Source organism: Aristolochia californica, unplaced genomic scaffold (assembly GCF_029961685.1).
Source record: "Aristolochia californica isolate CCGP_79_NKW_82.1479 unplaced genomic scaffold, dmAriCali1.0.hap1 SCAF_3, whole genome shotgun sequence".
Lineage (NCBI taxonomy): Eukaryota > Viridiplantae > Streptophyta > Magnoliopsida > Piperales > Aristolochiaceae > Aristolochia > Aristolochia californica.
Window position 1 is genome coordinate 1,169,638 of NW_027181992.1, and position 27,974 is coordinate 1,197,611.

The 27,974-nt window shown below is 37.8% G+C and overlaps 3 protein-coding genes across 4 annotated transcripts; 2 read left to right on the forward strand and 1 right to left on the reverse strand.

Moving 5' to 3' along the window:
- Positions 1–568: 568 nt before the first annotated feature.
- Positions 569–14,390, forward strand: LOC137959112 (transcription initiation factor IIE subunit alpha-like). Of its 2 annotated transcripts, XM_068806416.1 has the most exons (11): positions 569–654; positions 1,299–1,406; positions 1,565–1,687; positions 4,730–4,850; positions 9,940–10,062; positions 10,263–10,372; positions 10,451–10,634; positions 10,924–11,127; positions 12,706–12,933; positions 13,029–13,233; positions 14,053–14,390. In XM_068806416.1, exons 2-11 carry the CDS (start codon positions 1,384–1,386, stop codon positions 14,151–14,153), a joined length of 1,422 nt encoding a protein of 473 aa, XP_068662517.1. In that variant the 5' UTR covers positions 569–654; positions 1,299–1,383; the 3' UTR covers positions 14,154–14,390. The 2 variants fall into 2 exon arrangements, with proteins under 2 accessions (XP_068662517.1, XP_068662518.1); XM_068806417.1 differs by lacking the exons at positions 569–654; positions 1,299–1,406; positions 1,565–1,687 and adding an exon at positions 9,239–9,345 and having other exon boundaries at positions 4,790–4,850.
- A 2,730-nt stretch (positions 14,391–17,120) lies between these two features.
- On the forward strand, positions 17,121–24,166 carry LOC137958818 (probable sulfate transporter 3.3). The gene is made up of 14 exons (XM_068805971.1): positions 17,121–17,249; positions 19,370–20,031; positions 20,152–20,200; positions 20,427–20,634; positions 20,731–20,902; positions 21,047–21,112; positions 21,981–22,094; positions 22,188–22,304; positions 22,535–22,661; positions 22,835–23,121; positions 23,199–23,389; positions 23,497–23,579; positions 23,659–23,735; positions 23,833–24,166. Exons 2-14 carry the CDS (start codon positions 19,648–19,650, stop codon positions 23,992–23,994), a joined length of 2,037 nt encoding a protein of 678 aa, XP_068662072.1. The 5' UTR covers positions 17,121–17,249; positions 19,370–19,647; the 3' UTR covers positions 23,995–24,166.
- A 938-nt stretch (positions 24,167–25,104) lies between these two features.
- On the reverse strand, positions 25,105–26,796 carry LOC137960266 (protein JINGUBANG). Its single transcript, XM_068807829.1, has one exon. It carries the CDS (start codon positions 26,594–26,596, stop codon positions 25,391–25,393), a length of 1,206 nt encoding a protein of 401 aa, XP_068663930.1. The 5' UTR covers positions 26,597–26,796; the 3' UTR covers positions 25,105–25,390.
- Between the last annotated feature and the right edge of the window lie 1,178 nt (positions 26,797–27,974).

Genomic DNA, 27,974 nt, shown 5'->3' on the forward strand with positions numbered 1-27,974 from the left:
TTTGAACCCCTTTAATAATATTTTAGATAAATATTATTTATATTAAAAAAAATCTCTTGTAGGTGAGAAAAGAGGAAAATAAATAATTTTTTTTGTTGTTGTTTCGTAATAAATAATCATCGAGAGAAAAGAAAATAAGAGAATAAATCACTTGAAGAATTTTGGGGAGAAAATAAAAGAAATAGAAAGTTCATAGAAAATTTTAATCATCAAAATTTGCAAATATTACTATTTTTCCTTTATTTTTTTTTTTTGTGTATATGAGAACTATATTTGTCTTCATTTTTCATGGGCATACAAAAATAAAAAACCTCTTTTCTTTTATTTTATTTTCTCTTTCTATTTTCATGGGAATAATAATCCTCTCTCATTCACCTCTCTCTCTCTCGTGTCTCTCTCCTCTCTCTCGTTGTAAAAATATTCCAAAATATCAACTGCTGTCCATCTTCTTTGAGCGTTCCCAGTTTCCCTTCATTTAATTTTTGCTTACTCTTCGATTTGTTTTCTTCTCTTACCTACTCTCTCCCTGTTGTTACGGTTTTGCTGCTCTTACTTCTTGTCTCCTATCTGTTTTTGTGCCTTCGTATGTCCTCCAGATGTGGCTGTAGTAGAGTTCTTTTTAAGTAATCCTTTCAGGTTTACCCGAAAATCCCGGTAAGTGAATTCTCCACGAATCTGGAAGTTTAGTTTGTTTTTTCTTGTTCTTTTCTCTCTCTGAATTTTCTGTATTATTTTTATGTTTAATTGCTTCCTTTTCATTGACCGTTATTTTTGGGGATATTTTTGAATTACGTTTGTTTGTGCTACTTAGATCGAGCAATTCTGCAAATTCCGAATTAAATTGCTCTGTGTTGTCATGTTTTAGACTGCTTCAAACTTGAGCTTTTTCCAATTTGGGATAAGCCCTTTAATCCACTCGATTACCTTTTATATACGCTATTAAAGACTGTTAGCAGGGTGAGCTGCATTTGCAGAACAGTTCTTCCTACTAATGTAGACTGCTATTTGATTTCTAGGTAGACTCCTCTCCATTAATTCATTGAAGTCATATTGTAAATGAGAATTTTGCTGTAATGTCTTTTAGATTTTTTACTTTTTTTGGTTCTATTTTCTTTATGGTTATGTATGGTACTGATCGGATTAGAGTTCCGTCTATTTCCTTGGAAAATGTGGTAATAACTATAAAAAATTTGAAATTTTTTCCAAGTAATTTTCTTGTAAGGCACTAATAGGATTTCATACTGAAGGTTTCTCGGAAACGTATATTCATTGTGAGAATTGTGCTTGTCAATGTGAAGGTACCCCTTCTGAAAGTTGAAACTTCTTGGGAGTGTAGATTTGTTGTTGCTGGGTGGTGTAAGCATCCGATTGAGTTGAGTGATTATGAGCATAGAACCTTTCAACAGGTACTCTCATTCTTCAAAGATTAGGCCCCTCGGCTGGTCACAGAATTGAATTACTTGCCAATTTCTGTAATTCTGGTTTTCATGAGTTGGATTATTTTTTTATTTTCTATTTCATCTTTATTCATTTGCACTTGCTGAAAAGACAATGATTTTCCTAGGTTGGTTAAGCTTGCTGCACGGGCTTTTTATGATGACATAACATTAAAGGGTGACAGCCAACCAAAGAATGGGAGGAGTGATAATAGGGGAATGGCTGTTGTTATCCTTGATGCTCTCACAAGGTGTTTCTTCTCTTCCTTTTTTGAGTCTCGTTTCCTTGATTTTGATAGATATGTCCTTTTTTTTTGGCTGGTATAACTTCGGCTTATGAATATGGTGTCTTTTTGAGCCGTTTAACTCCTTTTCTGAGTCTTGTTACCTCGATTTTGATATATATTTTCTTTTAATTTTTTTACTGGTATAAGTCGGCTTATGAATATGGTGTCTTTTTGAACCGTTTAAGTCCTTCTCTGAGTCTTGTTTCCTTGATTTTGATATATATTTCCTTTTTTTTTTTTGCTGGTATAAGTTCAGCTTATGAATATGGTGTCTTTTTTGAACCGTTTAAGTCCTTTTCTGAGTCTCTTTTCCTTGATTTTGATATATATTTCCTTTTTACATTTTTGCCGGTATAAGTTCGGCTTATGAATTTGTTGTTTTTTTTAACTGTTTAAGTCCTTTTCTGAGTCTCATTTCCTTGATTTTGGATATATATTTCCTTTTTACATTTTTGTTTGTATAAGTTTGGCTTATGACTATGGTGTCTTTTTGAACCGTTCAAGAATACCTCTGCCACAAAGCAAAACCCTCTAACAACTAACTTGTACAAAATGACATGAATAAATGGAGCAAGAAAACACTTGGAAGAGGTATGACCTAACAATAGGGCTCACATATTGTAGATCAGGATGGAGGAAAAAGCTTCATCTGGTGTAACTGAAAATAGTTAAGACAAGGTTTTGGCAGGGGTGGAGAATGGTTTTCTTTCAATTTTGTAATGTAGGAGAATCTTGCAAATTTAAGTTTACCATTTTACCTACAGCTATTGGATTGATCATTTGGTAAGTTCAAGCCATGTTGCATCTTGAAGATTTTTTTTTTTCTTTAAGAGAAGTGGCTTGAGAAAATGAGTGCTAATTTCATGTTCAGTTTTATTTTAACTAATTTTCTTATTTTTTAGTTTTATTTTATTAGAAGTTGGATAAACTTATTATTAAAGAATAGGTAACACTGGGGGTGGGCTGATGGTCTTGAGGGGAAAGAAGAGAGGAGCCTCAAGCCTTAAATTGCAAGAGTGAGCCACTGTGAGATGCTCTATCGTAGCTCCTTTGTTAGCAAATGCATCTGTGATACAATTGATTGATCTAAGAGGATTTTGCCAAGTGATTGGAAGAGGGAAAATTGATGTTGATCATCCTTAAGGGGCTCTTGATTCTTGGCTTATAGCCACCTAATAGTCTCCTATCATAACTTTACAGGAGAAGAAGGGATTTACACTCTTGAACAATGGAGAAAGTCTTGAATTTCTGGTTCACCGTTTTCTATAAGGCCAAGAGGATCAGTTCTAAAAAAGGTGATTGTGCAATCACGGTTGTGTATGACTCCTCAAATACTAATGGTTCAGGTTTGCACCAAACATGCGTCCCTATATTTTTGTCATGTAGAAGCTATTTGAGCGAGGATTCTTTGTCACAAGGACTTGTCTCCTGCTACTTTTTCCAGGTTTATAATGACTTGGTGTTTATGAGAATTTAGTCCAAGAAAATATGTTATGCAAGAGGCTTTTATCACTAATGCTTTGGATTTATGCAACAAAAAAGGTAGGTGAAGAGGGACAAAAGTAGGTTGGAAGGCAAGGAGAAATGGAATGGATTGATATTTTAGCTAACCGACTGTCTGCCTTTTTATGTGATAACCTCCTGTGCTTTGATTGGAGAAATACCCTGGCTTAGGTTTTGAGCATGTTGGTTGATATGTTATAGACTGCTCTTACAATGAATAGAGGGTCTACCCTGTATAGCTTATTTGAGAGGAGGAGATTGATGGGTTTATGGACAAGTGGATATAGAGAATGTTGGGATTCCGTTCCCCTTGGTATTTGAGGATCTTCCTCTCCCTATTTTAATGAAACTTTTACCATTAAAAAAAGGTGGCTTAGTCTTGTGTGGGTCATATAATTTGGGCGCTCTGGAAAGAACGTAATAAGAGGAAATTCAATTTCAAAACCTTCTGTGTTGAGGTTATGACTGAGCAAATCTCTAACCCAATTTCTGTCTGGCTATTAAATAAAAAAAAATTCAGAAACCTCAGTGGTTCAAACTTCAGGAATAATTGGCAATCTGTTGCTGGGCTATTTTTGCACCTCGCCCTCCTACTATGGCAATATGGGTCCCTCCCGGGTACTTGAAGCTCAATTTTGATGGAAGTGCTCTCGGCTTCCCGGGTCCAGTAGGGTTCGGAGGTGTCATCCATGATGAAAAGGGTGATCTCCTCTTCTCCTATTCAAGCCCCCTCGGCATTTCAGATTCCACTATAGCAGAACGTTCGGGTGTCTTACACGGGTTCAAAATCTTCTCTGGCAATCTTTCTGGTCCCCTTTGTTTGAAGGTGACTCAAAAGTGGTCATCAACTGGTGTGCAAACCACGACCATCCCCCATGGCGTCACTGGGATATGTTCAAAGAAATATGTAATTTATTTTCTCCTTTAAACTGTAAGTGGAATCACATTCCACAATCTGCTAATCACCTGACAGATTCCCAGGCCAAGGCGGGCATCTCTCTCCATCACTTTGTTGTGGAGTCAGGCCCCCGACATTAGGTTTGTAATCTTCCTTCTTTGTTTTTAATATATGCACCATTATTAAAAAAAAAAAAGGTGGCTTAGTCTCAATTACTCTTGCTGAATTAGTGAAGTTTAGTGGCCATAATAACGAGAGATCTAGGATCTGAATCTATTTAGAAAGCTTGTAACATATAGTCAGAGTTAAAATGTTGAATACTTTTGTTAAAAAAAAAGTGGAACACTTTCTTAGTTAATCACTAGGTGGAGCGAATGCTAAGAGAGCTCCTGTTTTGATGTTTAAAATGGATTTTTTCTTTTGCCCTGTTGATAATCTGATTGTGTATATTTTTAGAGAAAAAGAATCCTCTCATATTTCTTACATAGCTTGAGTTCATGATTAGGTGTGATCACATGGTTTTTTATATCTTCATGACTGGTGTATTGCTTTGTAAAACTGTTTAACTGCATAGATAATTTTCCTTCACTGCTTTACCATCTCAGGCGTCAATGGGTTAGAGAAGATGATCTGGCAAAGGATTTAAGGCTTCATTCAAAACAACTTCGACGTACCCTAAGATTTTTTGAAGAAGAGAAGCTGGTTGCCAGAGATAGCAGGAAAGAGGTAGACACTTATTATCTGAACTGTGAAATTTGACTATTACTTCCTGCATTTGTATTTACTAACCAAACTATTATTTCAATGCCAAATTGATGAAATAAGAACGTAAAATTCAAGACGTGTTATTGTGTGCCAGGGGACTCTTTCTCCTCTTTTATTTTTGTAGCACATAGGAAATCATCTGGACAGTGAGATGAAAAGCTTAGCAGTTTGGTAAAGAGATAAAGGGAAAGGAGGCTATTTCAAGTTCATCCAAGGGTGGCTGCACCCAAATCTTTCCCTCTTTGGAGAGTGAAGTTATGTACTTGATCGCCACAGAGTCTAACCTACTTACAACAATGTATTATGTCAACTTTATCTCCAAACAAAGATAAAGAATAGGAAAATAAATTCAACATTAACCATCGTACATAGGACAATAAAAAATGTAGAATGAGCAATCAAATTTAAGCTTTTATATCTAATAGTTAAACTAAAAAGTGGATACACATAACTTATATGTGCTCCAGCCCTTCCTTTATTCCAAAGAAGTAATGCAGTAGTCCTCACTATTCAAAATTTCAACAAGATGATGGTGTATAAGTTTCCTAATCCATCTCACCCACATCATTTGCATTTTTAGGAAGTAGTCTTAAAACTTCAAACATATTAATTAGTTGTTCTGGTATAAGTTTGATACTTTTTTTCAAAATAATATTGAGAAAGAGGATTCTGTTAAGAGGGCTCCTGAAAGAGAAAAGAGTACAATACTAGTAGGACAAGGAAAAAGCTAAAAAAATAAAAAAGAGGCACCCCATAGAAAGGGCCAAGGGCAAAAAGTGGGTAAGTGTCTCCTACGGTGACGTGCTGATGGGAGACCCTCTCCTTAGCTATTGGCACTTCTAGGGATGTGTTGCCAGGAAATATTGATATCTTTACACAAATCTTCAATTTCATGAAATACATTAAAAAACGCCATGGAGGGTTATTTTTTCCACTAGCTTAACTAATAACGGTCAAGGAGGCCCCTTCTACAATTAGCAGTGCAATGAATCTCTCCATGCAAGTTTAGTGTTTTTAACATATATTAAAAAGTTAAAGCAACATATTTGTTTTAATAGTATTCACTTATTCTATAATAATTGGATGGATGTTGGATTTCTGATACCACTATTGGATTAAAGCCCGATTCTATCACAAAATGATTACCCACTTAAGAGGCCTATTACTCAATGTTATAAACCGATAACACTTCTTAACCCATGAAACACAAATTGATGGTGCACATGCTACACAAACTGACCTTAGGCCCAAATAGGTATTTTGCTTTGTAATCATTGTGGACTTCTGATACCACTGTTGGATTAAGCCAGGTTCTACCTGAAAATGACTAGCTACTTAAGAGGCCTATTGCTCTACCTTATAAACTGATAACCCTTCTTAACGTTTATTAATGTGAGACTATTCTCACTCAACAATGGATTCTTCAATGCTCAAGATAGAACGAATGATCATTAAAATGAAAGTTAGGTTGCTTAAGAAGAATTAGATTCATTATAACAACCATTTGGCAATTGGCAAAGTAACCGTTGCTAAAGCTTTTAAAGAAAATGAAATTGTCTTTAGATCCAAAGAGTTCTATTATTGTCGATGAACTTAATTCTTTCTTCTACTTGAACTACATGAATTTGTCCTTTGTGGGTTAACTATGTGCTATGTTTCCCTTGTTTTGTGTTCCTTCGCTACATCTATCCATGTCATCTGGTGTTTTTTTCTATTTCTTGTTGGTCTGCAACTAGTGGTGGCATCGAATTGAGTCGGTTCGCGAATAGCTCGACCTCGGCTCGGTTCGATTCGAATAAACCCGATCTCGAATCGAATTCGAGATCGGGTTTCCGACTTGTTGAAGTAAACGAGCCGAGCCCTAAAGAGGCTCAGTTCGGTTCACGAGCTCGCGAACCGGCTCATTTACTTAAACCCTAGGTCAGGAGTTAGGACCGAATTGCGAGTTGGACTCATTTCATCTAACGTTAATGCTGTGCGAGTTTGAATACCCTCAAAGGCTGGCGGTGTGTGCACCGGCGTCATGCGTTGGAGGAAGTCGTTGTGCTGGCGTCGAGGATGTGACGGAGGACGGCACAGTTGCGGGACATGTGAGACCGGTGCTAATTGCGCTGGTGTTCGGTATGCTCTCGGAGGATCGCTGCCTAGGCTGGGTGCACTAGCTTTTGTACTCTTCGGCCATTCCACAGCGTTGCACACCAGAGCACGACCGTGCTCTCTGCGCGTGGCTGGAGGTTGAAGATGACCTCCAATGCGCATAAAAAAAAATAGAACACATTCATTTAAAAGCATGTGGGGCATTAAGTGGTGAGTTGGTTCATAGTGCTTGGATTGTCTGTGACTCACTCGATCCAAACCGCGCAATCGAATTGTTTGAGAGAAGGCTGGGCCAACTCGGTAATCCTAAAAATAAAAATTTGAGGGTAAGATTTGAACCCACGATCTCAACTTAAATTTTTGGGAAATGACCACTACCCCATCTTGAGTGTTATCTTTAGATATATTTAATGGATATTTGAATAACTAGAAAATCAGTATATTTGTTTTTCATGCCATTTATCATTTATTTCATATGAATTAAATCATTTTACATGCATATATAAATGTATAAATGCATATTTATGATAATTTTCTCTTATGAAAATTTTATTTAGGTTTTTATGCATACTTAATTTTCTATGCATATTTTTGGTTGACCTAAACATAAGGAATTATTAATTGATATAAATTTTCGTCAATTATTTTGGTGTCATATTTTTTTTTTATATTTGAATAATTGAGTAATAGCCACAACATTCTTAATTATGAAAATGTCTAGTAACATTAAGCTTAGTCACATAAAGTTAATGACATAAAAATATTGTGATTAATCATGGAGATATAATAATTTAACCCCACTGGATAAATGTTATATTTAAGTGGTTAATTAGGATGAGATAAAAATATTTAAAAAAAATTCTAGTTGCCCACAAGCCTAGAAGATTCCTGTAAAGATAAAATTTTGATCCCATCATAATGGGACATGAATTGCTTGTGTTATAATCCAAGCCCACAAGAAAGATTATAATGACATGTTGATTTATCTTTTTGAATTTATGTACATGGGTAAATATTTAATATTTGGCTTGATTGCATGTTTTAGTAAGCTTGTTGTTCAAACTTTATCTGTTCCAAATTTTGATTCTTCCTATATTATTCTTCTAAATGGAGACAATTATACTGATTGGAAGGAAAAAATTCTCCTGTCATTAGGGTGCATGGACCTTGACTTGACACTTCGAGTAGATGAACCTCCAAGGCCCACAGAATCCAATACCCAAATTGAGACATGTATTTTATCCAAAGTTTTAAATGTAAGTTAGAGCTCGAGCTTGAACTCAAGCTCGAACTTGGCTTGAGCTCGAGCTTGAATTCGGTTAAAATTATTGGGCTCGAGCTCGATTCCAATTTTAGGCCCAAGGCTGGGTTGGGCTGGTCTTGAGCTCGACTTCAAAGTATTTAAATCAAGCCCAGTTTGAACATATGCAGGTTCGAGCTCGGCTTGACTCGATGCTACACCTATCTGCAACCATTGATGGTAAAAGTCACCTTTTAGGTTCTATTAGCTCTCCGTCCAAACCATCTCAAATAATTTTTTCTACAGTTAATTGCTGCTGTTATTTACTTGTTTAGTAGTTCCATGAACAAGATATGGTTCTTATCTGACCAAGTGAGAAGATATTCTATTTGTTTTTTGTTATTTTTAAGAAAGTGCATACACTATTTTCTATTTTTCTTTAATAATGTATGACCGTCCTAGTTTTTTTTTTTTAAACATGATCCAAAATGATGGTTTTATGAAGACAATATGATGGCTATCCAAACAGGATACAAAGAGATTGCGAACATTACATAGGAAGGGAGAATAGTGGATGAGTCTAAATAGAGGATGTGTTTATTATTATTATTATTATTATTATTATTATTTATTATTTTTTTTTTTTTGAGGAAGCTAATCTCTATGATTTTGGCTTTACTCTCTTCCTCTTTCTCTGTCTTTGACTTAGTTTGTAGACCAGATCCAACCACAACCCGAGGTTCGATACCTCAATAACACTACTTTCAAGCTCATGGCTGGTAACGATGTCAATGGGGTTGACCCAAACTCCTGGGTAGTTGTAGGTTTTTCTTGATATTGGTTGACACAATTAACACCTCAACATATCCACCTATTAGACTTGAAGCCAGGACATTAAATTAAGAAACCCTTCCAATGTGGGAAGTGTGTGTATGTGTGTGCATAAATAGTTATTCATCCAATTAAGTCTACCATGAGGTCTTCTAAACAGGGGCAATCATCTTACCTTTAGGTTGCTGGAAGTAAGAAGTATGATCAGCACACCAGAGAAATAGGAAAACCCTTATCAGCTAGACTGACAAATTGAGAACCCATGGAGGACAGACGGTGGACATGCAGGTAGTGAGTGTTCTTTTTTCCCGAGTCAATGAATTTTCTCCCTACCATATATTCTTTGTTTTTTTGTTTTTTTTTTCAAGAGGCACCTGAAGCCTGAATGAATCCGAGAATTGAACAAATGAATCTAACTCTTTCTTGTGGGTTGCTTGCACTTTTAAGACTAGAACTATTCACATGAGTGGTGTTTATTGTGTAGTTGTGCTGAAGCTGGCAAGTATTGAAATAATTGAAGGAGCACAGTCCATCTATGACTGATTTCTGTGAAGCTTCTATGATGCTGTGAAATCTTTTAGAGGATCCTGCAGAAAAAAATTAGTCAGAAAAAATTATGTTTTATAATGTTGAAAAAAATTCTTTTCACCGAGTTTTTTTCATGAAAATCACCTGGATTTTAATTTTAATGCAGTGTTAATATTTGCATTTACAGGTGGCTGTCTTCCTTGTTCTTTATATCTCTTTCCTTTTTCTTTTTTGATAACTTTTTTGTTTACTTCTGTTGGAATACTTGGAAGCAAAAAGTTGCCTCTCTATGGCCTTACAATATGATACATTTTCTTCTAATATTTTTTCTTGATAGATTTTACTTTTCTGCAGACAGTTAAAGGTGCAAAGATCTATAATCAAGCTGTAGCTGCTACTGCGACACAAGTTGGGAAGGATGGGGAAGAAAAAATAAAGTTGCACATCCATTCATACTGTTGTTTGGATTATGCTCAGGTAGTCTTGTTTATGTAATTTCTTCATAGATCCGATGAGGCCCCTTGATATATTTATTTGGATATTTTACTAATTTTACATGATACACTGAGTGCTCATGCACTACTAAATTTATGTCATTCTAGAATTATTTTCTTGTCAGCTTCAGTTGTCTAATCTGGCTCTTATTGTCTGTATATCTAATGAGATATTTTTTGCAGATACATGATGTTGTTAGGTACAGGATTCATCGCATGAAGAAAAAACTGAAAGATGAAGTGGACAACAGAAACACAATTCAAGAATACATATGCCCTAATTGTTCGAGGAGGTAGGAGCGCATTACTGATGATATCGAATATCAGTTTCTTTACCTGATATTAAATTCTATTGTCTGATAAACACTCAGGTATTCAGCTTTGGATGCTCTTCAACTTATAAGCCCAAATGATGAATATTTCCACTGTGAAAATTGCAATGGTGAACTTGTTGCCGAGAGTGACAAACTCGCTGCTGAAGAAATGGGAGATGGAGATGACAATGCAAGGAAGAGGAGACGTGAAAAATTAAAAGATATGCTTCTAAGGATTGAGGTTCAGTAGTTTTTTCTGCTCTTTTAAGTTAACATACTGTCTTTTGGAAATTGAAGTGAAGTTGAACAACTTAACACTAGCTGATGAGTACCCAACACATATCATTGAAACTTTTTTCATATAGACAATTGTCTAGTATGGCCAACTTAATCAGTTAATAGTGCTTGTTTGATATTTATCGGTGGTTGTTTCTAAGCTTTGTGTCATCTTTTCCTGCCAATGTTGGTCTTATTGAAGATGGCTTGATTCCCTTACTATTCATCACATAACAATGGTACATGTATTGCAGGTTCAGCTGAAGCCATTGGTTGAACAGTTGCAAAGAGTAAAAGATCTAACTCCCCCTGACTATAGAAATCTTCAAGCGTGGGAAGCTGGAGTTACTGAAGTTCTCCGTGCAATGAATGGTAATCCTGGTGCAAGTGATTTATCAAAATCTTCTCAAGGACTAGGATACGGTGGAATACCGATGACGCCTCTTGGTGACACAAAGGTAGTGTTTTTTAAATATAATACATTTTTACTGCAAACTCCACATTGCAATTTAGTCATTTGATTGACATATGCTGGGCATTCAAATGTTGATTGACGTCCGACCATTGAGCTGAAGTTATTTATTTTTTTGTGGGGGAATGACCGTGTCAATTTCAATATGGGGGATTGATCATGTCAAGTTAAACAAGGGCTGCAATGCTTCAACTTAGATTTTCTATTGGATAGGTTAATTTTGTCCAGCCACCAATTCGTATCAGTTCTGGCTGGTACAAGCATTGTAACAATATTGGTAATATACAGTTCTATATGGGCATTTCATGCATTGAAGGAAAAGAAAAACATAGAACTTTTCACCTAAATAGATGATGGGGCTGTGTAACCAGTCAACTATGCTGGCGGATGCCTTGTTGGCTACTAGTGTCAGCATTTACAGTGGTTTGCTCATGGCTTCCCATTTTATTGACTGGAGAGCATGCATACAATAGAGATTCGGCATGGGCCCATTTCTTATAGTGTTGGCGGTAACACAATTTAATACATGGTCTCTGGAGATTCTCCACTGTATTAATCTACTTTGGGGACCTGCTGGATAGTAACTTTGGGACTTGTTGTTGGTTGGGACGATGACACAGATGTCATTACGAAGAAGGATTGAGGTGGCTAAATGGGTCAAAATCAATTGAATCAGCTCAGTCAAAAAGTGTGGTTTAATTTATAAAAGCATTCTGAGATGTAGCAACGCTGTATGTGGCTGTCCTTACCAAAAATTGTCTGGAATAACATTCAATCTCTTAAATGTTGTCTTGCTGGCATATCATGATTTAAGAATTGCAGTGGGAAATGGAAATGCAGTTAGTATGAGTAAGAAACCTACGCTATTTTAAATTCATGGTGTACAGTCTTTTTTCTTTGACAAAGCCTTTATTTTATTTTATTTATTTATTTATTATTAATTTTGAGAAAGTCGAAGTACAAAATTTGTTTGATATTCTTTTGTTTGGTACTTTAGTGTAGTCTACTGTAAGATTTTGATAATATTAACTTGAAGGAAGGTGCCTTGACAGCCTGAAATACGTTCCATGTCTTCAAATGTGATGATTCTTATTTTAAACTCGAGGGTGAGCCTAGAATACCAAATAGGCTTCTAAGTAGTTATTTATCAATTGACTTATCTGTCCATGCATGTCACTAATTTTATTTGTAAATTATCTAAACATACCTATGGGAGAAGTGGGAAAAAGATTAAAAAATTAGTTGAAAATGTAGCCACCGTATGTGGAAGTATACCTGTAAATTCCTACTTGGGATGGTAAACTCTGTTGTTCTGAATATTAGAGAGAGTTCTGAGGTACTTCAAAGCAGAGAATTGCAAACTTGCAACACTTATTAGGTGAGATCTGTATTATATGCATAGGTTCACATTAGAGGATCCAATTCAAAGGAGTAGGACCACATTAAGTGGACCCGCTATTTTAGATAATTATGTAGGTTGCTGTTAGATGTTAGGAGCATAAAAAAATATGCCATGGCTGTTATTCTCATTATTCTCTATTGGTTATTGTGAAAATTTTGTCAGGTTGAAGTTGATCTGTTCCATACTAGAGTAAAGGAAGAGGATACCAAACCTGATACCTCAACTACAGGCATGAAGGTTTTGCCCCCTTGGATGATCAGGCAAGGGATGAACCTTACAAGAGAACAGCGTGGAGAAATCAAGCAAGAAGCGAAGGATGTATCCTTGGCCTCCAAAACAGAAGATAAAAAATCAAAAGTTGATGACCAAGATGATCAGAAACAGTTACAGGTTTCAACTAAATTTGTTAAATAGTACAATTACTTCATGTCTTATCTGAGACCTCTGTTTTTTAGACTTACTGAAATTTATTTCCCTTCTTCCAGGATGAATATCTTAAAGCTTATTATGTTGCTTATATGAAGAGACGACAAGAACAAGAAGAAGCGGCAAAAGAGAAGCATCTGGAGGAAGAGGCAGCAAAGTATAATGGTGTTTCTGAAACTACTACTGATCGTAGAGTCGGTGAAAAATCGAAGTGGGAACAAGAGGGAGATGGCGATATTGAGTGGGAAGAAGCTCCAACTGCAGGTACTGATGGGGGGATCCCTTGTTCTTTATTCTGTTAATGTTTTCACATGTCCTTTATACCTGTTGATGTTTTCACATGTTTCACCTCGATTATACAATTATAAAGTTTAAAGGTGGTAGCCCTTCTTTTTTTTTTTCTTTTCTCGATGGGTAGATGTTTTTTGTTGAAGCAAAGTAAAGAAGAGTATGAAGAGACCATTCTCTGATAATAGAAGCCCGGAAGTCAAGGGGAGGATTTAAAGGATAAGATAAAGACAATCATCTAAAACATTAGAAGGACATAAGTTTTCTGTACTATGGCTTATCATACATGTTAGCACATCTGTTTTAATTGTAAAAGTTTATTCTTTTGAAGTTAGGCTTTAGGATTTTAAGAATTCAACTGTAAGAAAATAATTTTCTCAAAATTCTATCTCCCACCCCAGGGGAGCTGATCATTATCTGGCCTTATTTGAGGTTTTCTCCATTATGTCCTTTGACTTGCTCAACTTTTGAAGTTTCTTTCTTGTTTCCCAATACACCTGCTTGTTTTTTCCGTTCGAGACAAAAAGGACAAGGCTTTGGGCATAGAAGTATATTTCTTACATCAGTTTAGTACTTGAATGTTAGTTCTGTCTATGTTCATGAAGCAACTTTTCTTTTACATGTTATCCTCTTTATGTTGTGTACTGTTTTATTAACAATCTTGTTCTTTGGCCTGTTTTGCCACCCTTTTCTCTTTAGCCAGAGGGTATGACTTGTGCATCCTGATTACCAAAATAATCATCTCTCTGAAACTTTTATGTAATATTGTGATTTTTGTTGTTTATGTTCAATTAGGGAATACAACTGAGGTTCACGAAGTTAATGATTTGAATCTTCAAGCTGACGCCCCTGGAGATGATGACGATGATGATGGAATAGACTGGGAAGAGGGTTGATGCAAACGAGAAAGCAGCTTCATCTTGCTTAATCCAATCTATCTTGCTCTCGTTTTTTTTTCTCAAGCTGCTGTTTCTCCTACCTGTGGTTGAAAGTTATGATTCTACACATTTAGTTCTGAGGAAGAGAGTTTAAACACAGCTTCGGCACAATATTTGCTGTAGTGAAATTGTTCAAGTATTTACACAACTTTCTGTTGTACAAATATTTCTAATGTGGTAAAATCAGAGATCTAATCTGTTCTGTGTGGCTTTTAGGTTACATAATTCTAGTTCAGTGAAGCCATTGTATTCGAGGAATTGCAGAAACCATATGCTTCGAAATCCTCAGATCGTCTGAGCTTTCCATGTCTCAAGGTGCTGTAGATTAATGTGCTTGGAACTGCAAGAATCGTATTGGTTGTCAGTCGACTTCTAGTAATAATCTGAAATAACAATTAACGTATAAAAACTCATGTAACTTTTGTGGCTATTCTTTGTTCTGCAATCGTTTACAGTTTTGACGTGAAAAAAAAACGAAAAAACCCAAGTACGATTTTTTGCAGACTATGTTATATGTCACAGGTTGCATTCATGTCGGCTTATGAATTGCTTCTCTTAGTACTTGGGCTCATGATATTAACTGTGGTCTCATTATATTAAGTAGACACGACAGATTGATGAACGTCCAATTGAGTCTCATATCAGATACATGAGCTTCCATTGAAAGGTAGGCTTCGTTGTTTAACCTTTTCTTTTAACGTTTGTATGAGTCAAGCTTTGTAAAATAGATAAGGGAACATTTTTAATGAATGTCTAAGCATTTTGTCGAGTTTTGCTCTTTCACAAAAGGGAAGCATACGTGTACATCTTCTGCATTCTTATCCATGCTCAAGCCTAATCAGCTCCCTTTCCATTCGAGATTGATTAAAAAAAAGTTCAATTAAGTTCAGTTTTTACTTTAGTTTAGTTCGAGTTCAAACTTGAAATAAGGTTCATTAAGTATGACAAGTTAAGTTTGAGATTTTCCCAACTTGTAAGTATAATTTTTTTTTACGAAAATATTTTTTACTCTAATGCTCTCGTCAATTCCCTCTTTAGTTGGTTGATGGTCGCTTTTATTTACCTCAAACCCCAAAGACAATCGATCATTCAACCATTTTGGATTCCTCAACATTTAATGTTGTTGTTTGTTAATTGAATAAACACTATTAATAAAGATGTTTTCTCTTTATTTTAGGTCTATTAAGTTCGTTATTATATATTAGTATATTTCATTGAAAAGTCTTGAATTTCTCTATGATAGCTTGTGGTTCAATGGTACTAAGTTCATCATAATATTCTCTTTATTTTTTTTATTTTTTAAGTTTTAAATATAGTTTTGAGCTCAAACCCAACTCGAGCCCAAGCTCAAGTGAGTTCAAACTCGGTTATAAATTTTGGCCTCAAGTTTGACTTCAATTTTAGGCTTGATGCTAAATTCAAATTAGAACTTGAATTCAAAGTATTCAAATAAAGCCAAACTCGATGATACCCTAGATGATTCCTTTTCCAATCTTGAACCCCACTCCATGCAGCTGACATCTACCCATCATCCTGCTTTGTTCCCTTTATTACTTAGACGCTTTATAATGGCCAATCTTCTGCTCTGTCAGTGAGAGTGGAGGGGACCCCATGGAAGAATCAAGAGTGCATCAACCCACAGACTACTTGCTACCCAGAAAGGAATTCGTAAGGCCAACAAGACCAGATCAAACACCTTTATCGACAACATTCTTCCCCCACTTTCTGTCATTAAAATTTGCAGGAATTGGGTGAACAAAACCTTCATTGAGTTATAAGATTCCATGCACTTTCTGGAAAAACCTACTGGACCAGTCCTAATGGAAGGAAGAAAGATGGAAGAAGACTTTCAGCTTTGCTTTTGTCAGTGATAGTAGCCATGGACCTTTGTGTTTGTGTTTGTCTCTTTGCACCAAGGAAGAGATGCAGGAAATTCATGTGCACATGACTGACCTCTCCTTGTAGGGCTCATCACAAAGTAGGGTAGTGGTTGGCCTTTTTCCAGTTAAAGAGCTGAGAACTTTCTTGCTTTCCCCTGCCAATATCTCCAGCAGTTTAGGTCTGAGATATCCTTAAATGAGGGAGACAACATTCAAAAGGTAATCTGAAGGACCAAATTTGAAATTATTTTTAATGAGAACGGGTATAGGGATTAGGGTTTAAGGTTTAACCCAGCTTTTACACATATAATTGGGGGATGCAGGAAATTAAGATCCATTCTACAAGTAGTAGACTCAAGGGTCAGGTGGGGTACCCCATGACTCTATAAAGGGATAGGAATAAAGAATAACCAGAGAGACAGAGGAAGAAGAACCTCAGGCAAACCTTTGTTACTTTTAAGGACCTCTTGAAAGAAGCTTTTGTTGATTGAAGCTTCCACTTCTGCAAGAATAATTTCAGGAGCTGATCATAATTCTTTTGGCTTTTGACTTCCCGAATTGATTTAGTTGAGAGGCCACCAAATGACCACGAAAAAAATAATGGTCAAATTCTTATTTTTTTTTATTTTCATATTCCAAATTAATAGGTCATGTCCAATTAAGTTGAACTTAATCTTTTCAAATTATAAGCTCTTTTCCTCTAACTTAACGTTTCTAATCCTATTAGTGGCCAGCTTTAATTTGGTTTAAATTTATTCTATAAATTGAGTTCATATCATACGTAGCAAAAACTGATATTTTGTCACAAAATATGATTTAGTGGGATTTTATTCAGTTAATTTTATGAGAAAATTTTCGTTTCAATTTTTAAAAGTGAGATTCATTAATAGAAAGCACAATTTTTTTAAAAAAAACTATTAAAAATAAAAAAATGGATTTAAAATAATAAAACAATATTGAAGGTGTGAGCTTAATAAGTGCCTAATTTTTGGCATTCTTCCTCACCCTTGCATTTGTCTTCTCTGATGTAAATCAGAATGGAAAAGGTTGCAGGTGAAGATCCAATCTGGTTATCACGAAGCGGCCGGCGAGGAAGAAAAAGTTTTTTTTGTGGACCCAACTTTTCAACCTTCTCAACGATAGATCAGATGATTAGTTCTATTGAAAGAACAAGGTTGATCGTTCTTCTCTTCTTTTTATTTGGATTCATCTTGCTTTTTAGGGTCTTAATTTTTTGCTCATCAATCTTTACGTAGATTCAGACAAGAAGGTAAGTGAATGCCTTACTGTCTCCATTTTTCTCATTAACATCTGTTTTAGGCATTGAGAAATTTGCTTTTGATTATATATCTTGAAAAGAACATTTCTGCTTGATTCTTATGATCTAAACAAATCACTCGTTCTTCCAAAGAAACGTTTGATAATTGATTCAATCATCAACAACCGTGTTTGATTAAGATCTGCCAAAAAGATAATCTCCAGAAAAAAAAAAAATCTTATTGAGCAAACCGTCGATTAGATCTTGAAATCATTCGAAGTTTTCTTTTTGTCCATAATGCTAATTACGAGAAACAGGCATCCCTCAACTATATGTTAGTCTTCAATACTTGATCAAGTACTGTTTGCTATGATTGTCTGGAAGATGAGGACAATCACAGAAACCCCGTTGCATGCCGATGGTCATAGTGGCACTCATTTGCTGCAATGATCATATTGTCTTCCACTCTTGTAGCTAGTGGTTACAGTTTTCGGATTGGAATCGAAAATTTTCCTCCCCTCCATACGTTGTTCTTAATCTCCAACAATTCATTATCTTTGAACAAGCAGAGAGAAAGAGCGAGAGAGAGAGAAATGACTATGTACTTGTGGCGACTATTCTTTGCCAGAAGTATGGGAAATGGGAGAGAAGGTGAGAAGGCTGGTGGGTCTCAAGGACAAAGATTCTGAGATATGTCTATGTAGAGGATGGAGACATGCATAAAGAGCCAAGTATTTGAAAGGTAGGTGGAGATGCTGAGCACTATGCATGACTGCTAGTGTTTGTGAACAATAAAGGAAGGTTGGCAGAAACAAAAACTTTAGCAGGTTTGGTAATTTCTCACAAGAGAAAGGAGGAGAAAAAGGAAAACAAGCAAACTGTTGCTTCAACCATTTGTCTCTGCAGTGCTTGTGGTTCTTGTTTTCAGTTCATCCTAATCCCTTCTGTTTTCTGTTCTTGCTTTTCTGACCAAGAGTGAAGTTCCTCCCAATGGGCATCAGTTGCTCGAGCTTGTTTGGATCCTTGGGACATGGAAAGATGATCAGTTTGTAAATCCCATGGAGGACATTAATGGGTCCGCTGCAAGTTCATCAGAGCGGCACAAATCATTCAGTGGGGAACCTTGAGATTTTACTAGGTTTTGTTTTGCTTTTTTGTTTTTAATCTTTTGCTTACTTTTGCACCTCCTATATTCTTCTTCTTCAGAGAATGATAATAAAAGCACTTACTTTGGAAGCGTTAAGACTCTTTGTAGGTTATTTTGTGGACTCCTATGGAGCTTAATAGGTTAATAACCTACAGCGGATACTCCATAGTTATCTGAACATATTTTGCTTAGGAATTAAATAAAAATCTTAATCATGTTTTACTTGGTACTGTTCTTTAAGTGTAATTGAACTACTGTTTCATCAAAGTTGTTCTGTAACTTAGGTGGAAAAGATGATATATGGGTTTTAAACCAAGTCAAGATCTTCTTTAATGAACAAAGTTATCCTTTTGTATAAACATATATAAGTACTTAACACATGAAACTCCTTGTAATACTGAAGTTTCTGGCCGTTCCGAATGAATCGCTCCACCTATTCTGATTCTCAGAGCCATTACACGAGCACTTTGTAATCGGAGAAAAAGATGAAGAAGAGGTCGGCCATTCCTGTTTCTAGCCATTTTTTGATGTTCAATCACCATCCTAGATTATCTGATGTCTAAATAATAAGGTGAGACTTGACACTTGACATTGGACTCTTTATCTCTTTCGTCTTTCCATCAGAAGCACCGAATCTCTGCTCTTCTGAACCATAAGCTATAAAGAGCTCTGATTCCATGTCCCCACCGATAAAATACTCAGAATCTCAATCATATTTCCTGCGCGGAGCAGAAAAAAGAATCCAGGATTATATTATCTTTTCCTGTATAAAGAGAGAAAATTTTGAAGTAAACCGACCATATTACTGTATCCTCTTTTCTCCATTCAAATGCATGTCGACAAATCTTCATTTAAGGTTGTAAGCCTAACCGTCTCTTGCATTAAGCAGTGAAACCAGCTTCGGTGGAATCAGCTCCAACACTCGTCGGAGGAGAAAAGCAACACTAGCCAAGGGAATTCTCTAGAAATGCTCAATTTTAGAAGCAGCACGTGTGGAAGCCTTGGCACACCGGCCTATGCTCGCCCTTAGAGTCACCTTAAATACTCCACTCTTATCTTTTTCACTGAAATCATTTGGCAATAAATCCTGTATTGAATTGACTCTCCCTGCCTTCACCTTAAAAGCTGTGGTTTACTGGATTTCAGACGCTTGTTTGAGGCTGATAGATGGCGGCGAGCTGTCCTAATAAATCAGGTGGTAGTAGTGGGGAGAATTCAGACGCTCGTTTTTTGTCAATGGAAGAGACGAGAGTGACTGCAAATGAGTCCAACTCAGAGTTTGAGTCGGTGGAGATGGGGAACGTGGAGGTACACAAGGTGGTGTTACCGCCGAGGAGGAGCACGCTCAACAAGTTCAAGAGGAAGTCCAAAGAGATGTTCTTCCCCGATGACCCTCTACGACACTTCAGAGGACAGCCATCTCGGAGGAAGTTTATTCTTGGAGCTCAGTACTTCTTCCCCATTCTTGAATGGGGGCCTTCATACAGTTTCCGGCTCTTGAAATCGGATATTATTGCAGGCCTCACCATTGCAAGTTTAGCTATTCCGCAGGCAATAAACTGAACAGCCTTCTTAATTTCTTTTTTAATTCTTCCTTTTCATCTTTTCTCCTCGGAGAAAATGGCGTTTTTTATGCACTCGGTTGATACCCTTTTTGTGTTTTGGCTGTAGGGAATCAGTTATGCAAAGCTTGCTAACTTACCTCCTATCATAGGCCTCTGTAAGCATTCTACTTCGTTTTTTTACCTGGTGCATATTACTGTTCTTCTGGGTCTATCTCTTGCGTGGAACGTATTCCATGGAAAGACAGAAATAATGACAGAGAAGAAAACTTTTATATTATGATTTCTTTTAGAGTTACGAATGCAAAGAATCCATCACCAAATATCCCCATGATTCTTTTGTTTTTTCGTTCTTTTTTTTCACCTCAACGGTATTTGTTTCAGATTCGAGCTTTGCTCCTCCTCTCATATATGCCTTACTCGGGAGTTCAAGAGACCTTGCAGTTGGTCCCGTCTCCATTGCTTCTCTCATTTTGGGAGCCATGCTGAGTGAACAAGTCTCCCCGACTCATCAGCAGGCTCTCTTTCTTCAGCTAGCTTTCACTTCAACCTTCTTTGCGGGACTCTTCCAAGCAACACTTGGAGTACTAAGGTAAATTTCTTCGACGTTGATTAAAATCCCATTTTCTTCACATATTTATTGATCCGAATAAGGTGCCGATGGTTTCCGTTTCTGGGTTCTTTGCAGGCTGGGTTTTTTGATAGATTTCCTTTCCAAGGCCACCCTCATCGGTTTCATGGCCGGCTCTGCAGTTATTGTCTCTCTTCAACAACTAAAAGGACTCCTAGGGATTGTGCATTTCACGAAGAAAATGGGCATTATTCCTGTCATGAGCTCTGTTGTTCATAACAAAAATGAGGTTTGTGATCCATTCTCAATCAGTGGACACGAATACGATGATCTCTATTTCCAATTTTCCATCACTTCTCTTTCGTAAACTACAGGGTATAAACGTAATAAATATCTCTTCTCATTTTAAAATTTTTTTATCTTTCTTTTGCAGTGGTCATGGCAAACCATTCTCATGGGCGTTTGTTTCCTTGTCCTCCTCCTTTTGGCGCGACATATTGTAAGTTAAAAGTAGCAGTTTTAGAAGTTTTGTAAAAATTATTAGTTTTATATTATATTAGAAAGAAAGAAATGCCCTTACCGCTACAGTGGATCCCTCTCAGATTAGAAGTATCTGTTAAGTCCAAATGGATTCTCGATTGCACTTCACTCCTTAGTGGCGGTTGGACTGGTGATCTCCGTTTTTGCCATCTGTTGGAAATTGTTTAGGATTCAATCTTCTAAAGCAAGAAAAAGAAAGGACTCCCCTCACTTTTACTCAACTGAAATTTCCAGAAAGAGTCGCCTAGAAACAATGCCAACAATAAATACGAGAGAGAGAGAGAGAGCTTATTAACAGCCACCGATAGAATCCTGCATAAAGTAAATATTCCTGCCAAAATGAAAAGAAAAGCCTTACTGGTAGAGCTATTTGGTGGAGAAATCGAAAACTGAAGAAACACTCTTTCGTTGTCGTCTCCTTTTCACCCCCTTCTGTTCTGGTTATGGAGTAGGAAACAGTGAGGTCCCTACCTAAGGCATCGGGAGGGGCTTGAAAGGCCTCGTAAAGAATGAAAGGGGTGTGTGCCTTGGCCATTCTAGCTGTTGGACCATGTCCAGCTTCTTCTGGGTACAGTGAATGATCCTTTGGCAGCACATTTGCTTTGTCCTAATAGCGCCTTGATAGGTCTCAAGTGGGTTCAGATCTTCTCGCTATGATCACTGTAACAAAGATAGACTTGCTCCTCACTTTTTTAACTGCAATTCTCTTATACTTGAATCTTGAGTCCGGAACGCTAATCTTGGTGGGTCGTCTTGTGTAAAGAAATCTTCTTTGATGAGTTGGACATGGATATTAATTATAAACATTTCTTGACTGTGGAATTCAGAGCTTGAGAAAGCAGAAGCTGTTCTGGGTATCGGCAGGAGCTCCTTTAGCGTCTGTGATTATTTCCACTGTCATCATTTACGCAATCAAAGGCCAAAAGCACAACATCAGCATTGTAAGACTTTTTTTTTGTTATCTATTCTCACTTTTTGCTTCTTTCTAGAGAAAAGAAATGTTACTTAGGTTAATTGCTTTATCTTCTCCGCAGATTGGGCGCTTGGAACGCGGAATAAATCCTCCTTCCTGGGAAAGTTTACATTTTGGAGGCAAATACTTACCGCTGACGCTCAAAACAGGCTTAATTACCGGCATCGTATCCCTCACTGTAAGTTCATCAACACCACCATGCATGTACACACCCTTTCTGTAGATTGATCCATGCTATCATGATTCATGAGGAGGAAATGGACAAGTTCGACAGGGCATCCCTCTTTCCATGGGACCTCCTGTCTTTCTCTGGCATGTGGAATTTTTGACAGAGTTTCTTTAAGAAAAAAAAGTGTGAGAAAGACTCCGAACTAGGTGATTGATTTACATAATGTTGCTGACAAACAGGAGGGGATAGCCGTAGGAAGAACTTTTGCTGCAATGAAGAACTATAAAGTGGATGGCAACAAAGAGATGATGGCCATTGGATTGATGAACATGGTGGGCTCCGGTAGCTCCTGCTACATTACAACGGGTCTGCTGCAACTTGCTCTTCCTCTTCTTTTCTCAAGAAAAGTTGCAGATCCCACTAGACAGTAAAAATGGGTTTCTGCTAAACATGCTGTAACTTAATTTTTTTAATCAGGACATATTAGAAACCCAAGTCATGTCATGAAACTTGCCTTGTCTTTCTTTGTGTTTGGTCAGGAGCTTTCTCCAGGTCTGCAGTGAACTACAATGCAGGAGCAAAAACAGCCGCGTCAAACATAGTGATGTCTATTGCTGTAATGATCACTCTCCTGTTCCTCATGCCACTCTTCGTCTACACACCCAACGTCGTGTTAGGAGCGATCATCGTCTCAGCAGTCATTGGCCTCGTTGACATCCCGGCAGCCTACCTCATCTGGAAGATCGACAAGATAGATTTCATAGTCTGCCTGTGTGCATTTTTTGGGGTCATCTTCATTTCTGTTCAGGATGGGCTGGCCCTTGCAGTGAGTATATCCTGGTCCTTCAACGCCGAGGGTGTTGCTTGGCTGGTTACCATGTTGAAAATTTTTTGCTTTTGCAGGTAGTGATATCGATTTTCAAAGTGGTCCTCCAAATTACCAGACCCAAAGTAGTGATGCTTGGCAACATACCCGGAACGGAAATTTTCAGAAATCTTCACCATTACAAGGAAGCAACGAAGATCCCGGGATTTCTAATCGTCGCTATTGAAGCTCCTGTCAACTTTGCCAACTCCACCTTTCTTACTGAGAGGCACGCTCTTCCTTTCTTGACATGTCTCTTTATTAGTTCACAGCTGAATACCAGAGCGGCCATTATTTAAGAGGCTGAAGTCTCCTTGGTGTCTGTTTCTTCTGTAGGATCTCTAGATGGATTGAGGAAGAGCAGGAGGATGACGATGGAAAACCCGTTGGGCTCCATTATGTCATTTTGGACATGTCAGGTAAAAACTACTGCTAATCAACAGCCAAGTATCAGGGTAATACCATCACTCAGACATTTCTTTCAAACATTTTTCTCAGGTGTAAGCACCATAGACACAAGTGGGATCGCTCTCCTGACAGATTTAAAGAAGACAGCAAACAACCAAGAACTTGTGGTAATCAAGAAGAACCCATCATTATCTGTTAACTATTCAATACGATAATCAAAATGAGAGCAACTGACAAGGTCTCAACCCTCTTATCGTACAACAGCTTGTGCTTGTGAATCCGGTGGGTGAAGTGTTGGAGAAATTGCAGCTTGCAAATCAGGCAGACCAGTTCATGGGTGTGGATACCATCTACTTAACAGTTGGAGAGGCTGTGCTTATTCTCAGTTCCAAGATGAAGAGCAATGCTGGACCCAACAATGTATAGCAGTAGATTAGATAAAAGGGTTTGAATTTTCACTGAGGTATTGTGAAATATGTATGTCATATTAATTAGTGTTGTTAATCTGCAATCATGGAAATCATTCCATGTGTTTGATTGTAAGTTTTGATGGATTTAGGTCTTAATCATCAATGAAAAATGTGGCTAAAGAGGTGTTTTGAAATGTAGTAATCAGTATTATAAAACCCGGATCGAATGAGTCCTTAGTGTATATATATATATATATATATATATTTGACCTGTGCACGGTTGATCTAATACGAAAAGCTATTTGGTGCGAAACGGCTATCTCAGCCATTCGATTATGATCAGACGACTGAGATAACCGTCTTGCATATTTCACACCAAATGATTTTTCGTATTGGAAAGATAGTTGATGAGAGGAACTAGTCGAAGACTCAGATAAATTTACGTTTTAGCATACATGTGTGTTGTAATAGAGCAAAAGAAAGAAGGGAAGCCACTTGAGAAGGGAATATCTATTTAAAGCTTTAAATTTTAAAAGCGAGGATCAATCCTCGTATATACAATGCTTAAAAAGATAAAAAATAGAGGCTGCTGCCTGGATTTCCATCTCGAGAACAAAGAAAAGACAGAATCAATCTTAAGCCATTGCTTTCTTTGATTTTTTTTTTATTTATCTTTTGAATCATTGAACCATGGAATCTTTCATAACATGTCTTTGTTTTGCAAATCTTTATCCTGAGGGTCCTTCAATTCTGATTTAGAAAATCCCAAAAGGGGATTTTAGGTTTTTTAAGAAGAGGATGAATTAGTGTTCTATTATGGTTGCCCTGGAAGAATGTGTGGATTATTACCTCAATTTACCTTAAAACAAACAAAACGCTCCTGCTGATTTAATCCGTTGAACTGGACCCAAAAATTCATCCAGTTCTAATCAATCTTTCCACAAGTTCCACAGTCCTAAATCCTAATTAGTTTTGGGCTGTTAGCATGCAAGTGAAAGAAGAGGGAGGAACGATGGATTGTGCCTCTTGTTACATTAAGCATTGCTATACTGTCCATCGATACAACTAAAAGAAATTCTCTCAAAATATTCGGATTGTAGAACACTTACGAAATGTGGAGCAAAAGAATATCGTTACTGAAAAAAAATAGAACAATGCCATTTCAGTACAACAACCTCAGAGTACAGATCCTGTATAACAACACCACAAGAAATTTTGTTTTTCTTGCAATTTTCTTCCCTTCTGTATCTTTACATGTGAAAATTCCCACCCGACTCCTATAATCTGCAGTGGTTACCCAATCGCAGATTCTGTAAAGGTTACAAAACACTCGACAAAAAAGAATACAGCACAAAAAAATCCGGACTCACCCAAATGAATAAACTGTAGAATAACCTGGAAATGAATCTCTTCTAGTTATAACATAGCTTGGTATGCTTCTCTGTTCCCTGTGTGTAGTTCTCTTTGTGAACCCACCACACCCTCAAGCTCCTATCAAGACCCCCACTATAGAGCAAGAATCCACCTCCCACGCTGTTAGGAGAGGCTTGCAGACACTTCACTGGCCCTAGGTGGCCTCTCAAGATGCCAACTCTTGAAAACCCACCGCTAGTCTCTCTTCTCCATATTCTAATACTCTTATCGGCTGAGCCGCTGCAGATAAACTCCCCAACCAAGCAGAGACACAAGACAGCCATTGGATGTGCTCTCACATCACAAACCAATTTCCATTTCTCAAGACTGGAGTCCCCTTCCCACCCCATCAAACACCCATCAGAACCTCCCCCATAAACCATTTTCCCATCCTCACACACAACCACTGAATTCATTGCAACATCCTTGTGGCCCTTCAAGATTCCCTTCAGGCAATGTGTCGCCTCACCACTCTTTACCCACACTTTAATCTTCCCATCTGCTGATGCAGAGTAGACGGCTCCCTTGTGAGCTGCTAGACCATTGATTGCGTCGTCGTGAGCTTTAATGGATTCCAGGCATCTGAGGTCAGAAATCCTCCACACCTTGAGGGTCTTGTCCCATGATCCGGAGTAGATGACCCCATTACAGACTGCCAAACAGGAAATGCTATCAGCGTGCTCGATCCACAATCTCCGATGGTTTCGCCGAGTTTGCACATAATTACTCTGCTTCATGAACTTACCCAAGTAATCCTTGGTTGTCGGCAACGTGGCTATAAGACGAAATATGTTCTCCGAGCTCCTTGAAACCTTCCAGACTCTAATCCGGCTGTCTTGGTGGGCTGTGAAGACCTTGTTTCCAGTGGTCACCAGGGCCTTCACCGACCCTTCTCCTTGCCCAAATTTTGCAAATTGTCGCAAATCAGGCTGCTGCCACACTATAATATCCTTACCCTGAGAAGCACTCAACACGAACTCCCCGCAGAGGGCCAAGCAGGAGACTGATCCCACGTGGCCGGAGAGGACAGCCAGAGACCGGTGGGCACCGGAAACGGGTGTCATGGCACAGCTCTCTCTGCCATCACCGGAGAGGCTTCCGGGCGACGTGGGGCTGTCGTCTGAGTCGATGCCGCTCATGGGATTCGACAGCAGTGGAACCAAGAGCGTGGGCTCTAGAGCAGGAGAATGTTTGCAGAACACCATACTGGGAAGTGTATTTCAAAGCTGACTCTGAGCCCTTTGGCAGAACGGATAGAATGGAGGGACTTGGAGCCGTGGGTTGTTCAACCTAAACCTGAAACAGGTGAGAAGATTCACAGAGAGGAGAGAGAGATGGCCGTTGCCGAGGAGGACAGGTGTGTAATATAATTGTGAAGAAGAAGAAAGAAGACCGGTGCACTGTATTCATCAAAAGAGGAACAAAAGGATGTCTTGCTGTTACGGAGTTCTCTTTTATATATTTAAATAGGGGCCGGCCAACGGCTACTTTGAAAAATTGGGACTTTTTGTGTGGAGTAGGCTGCAAAGTCACTTCTTTTATTAAACTAGCATCACCGAAATGAGTCCTTCTTGGAATCTTTTACATAAAGACAGAATGGCCATTTGGTGTCCGAACTCTTAACGAAGCTCATTGATGAAGCCCTCGGAAATAATCCTATTAACCTGATCTTCAGGCGTCTAACAGTACAAATTCCATTTAAGATCGTCTCTGCATGAGACAGAACCAGAGCTGTTCATGTAAGTGAAGCCAACATGAATAAATAGCTCTAAGGTCCTCTAGTTATGCCTACTATGGAAATCTCAGGAATTCAACTACTGCCATTGTCTAATGCCTCTTAAGGCTGAGAAAAACTGGAGAGGGGAAAGAGAAACAAAATGGTAAAGAGTACAAAGAGAGAGGTACCTGCTTATTGCAGGAAATTCCTGTTCTAGTACCCTGCAAAACATCCAACATTCTTTTGCAATAATCTATTAATACTCTTCAATTTCTCAATCTTAATTGTTTGAAACTATTTGCTTTCTCTTCACACTGTCCTCAACCCTCTATCCATTTAAATAAACGGCAAAAAAGTTGATCGGCAGCTTCCTGAAACCGTATAATGGACATGACGCTCCTCCACGCTCCAAGGAAGACTTATTTTTCACACCGCAAGCAATAATAAATACAGAAACTGCTGTGTGGTGAAAAGCTTTACCAATGCTATATATTTTATAAGGTTTAAAGGCGCAGAGAAGTCTTGAAAGGCAGGAAATCAATGGAGCTACAGTGGACCTACAGTTGTTGCAGCCTGGCAGGTTACGCATATGATATAATTAATCAGGTCATTAATTGAAGCACTGAATTGAAATGCTTAATTGAGTTTGAATAAACTATGGCCAGCTATTAAATACTTGAAGTTTCGCCGCATTTATGTGCCACACAGTGTGAAAGCATCGACAAACTATGCTCTTGGGCAAGAAGGCGAACAATTGAGTGTACACGGGAGGGAACGTGGGGAGTCTTTTCTCTTCTGTCTTTCGTTCTGCAATTGAGCCAGTCAGCCTGCCAGTTCTACTATTCCTGAGATTCTCTTCGTTCCTT

Coding starts and splice junctions, on each gene's coding strand:
- LOC137958818 (XM_068805971.1), top strand. CDS start 19,648: ATGGCGGCGAGCTGTCCTAATAAATCAGGTGGTAGTAGTGGGGAGAAT. Junction 21,113..21,980: donor TCCTTTTGGCGCGACATATT/GTAAGTTAAAAG, acceptor TGTGGAATTCAG/AGCTTGAGAAAGCAGAAGCT. Junction 22,662..22,834: donor CTCCTGCTACATTACAACGG/GTCTGCTGCAAC, acceptor GTGTTTGGTCAG/GAGCTTTCTCCAGGTCTGCA.
- LOC137959112 (XM_068806416.1), top strand. CDS start 1,384: ATGAGCATAGAACCTTTCAACAG. Junction 10,373..10,450: donor TGCCCTAATTGTTCGAGGAG/GTAGGAGCGCAT, acceptor ATAAACACTCAG/GTATTCAGCTTTGGATGCTC. Junction 13,234..14,052: donor GGAAGAAGCTCCAACTGCAG/GTACTGATGGGG, acceptor ATGTTCAATTAG/GGAATACAACTGAGGTTCAC.
- LOC137960266 (XM_068807829.1), bottom strand. CDS start 26,596: ATGGTGTTCTGCAAACATTCTCCTGCTCTAGAGCCCACGCTCTTGGTT.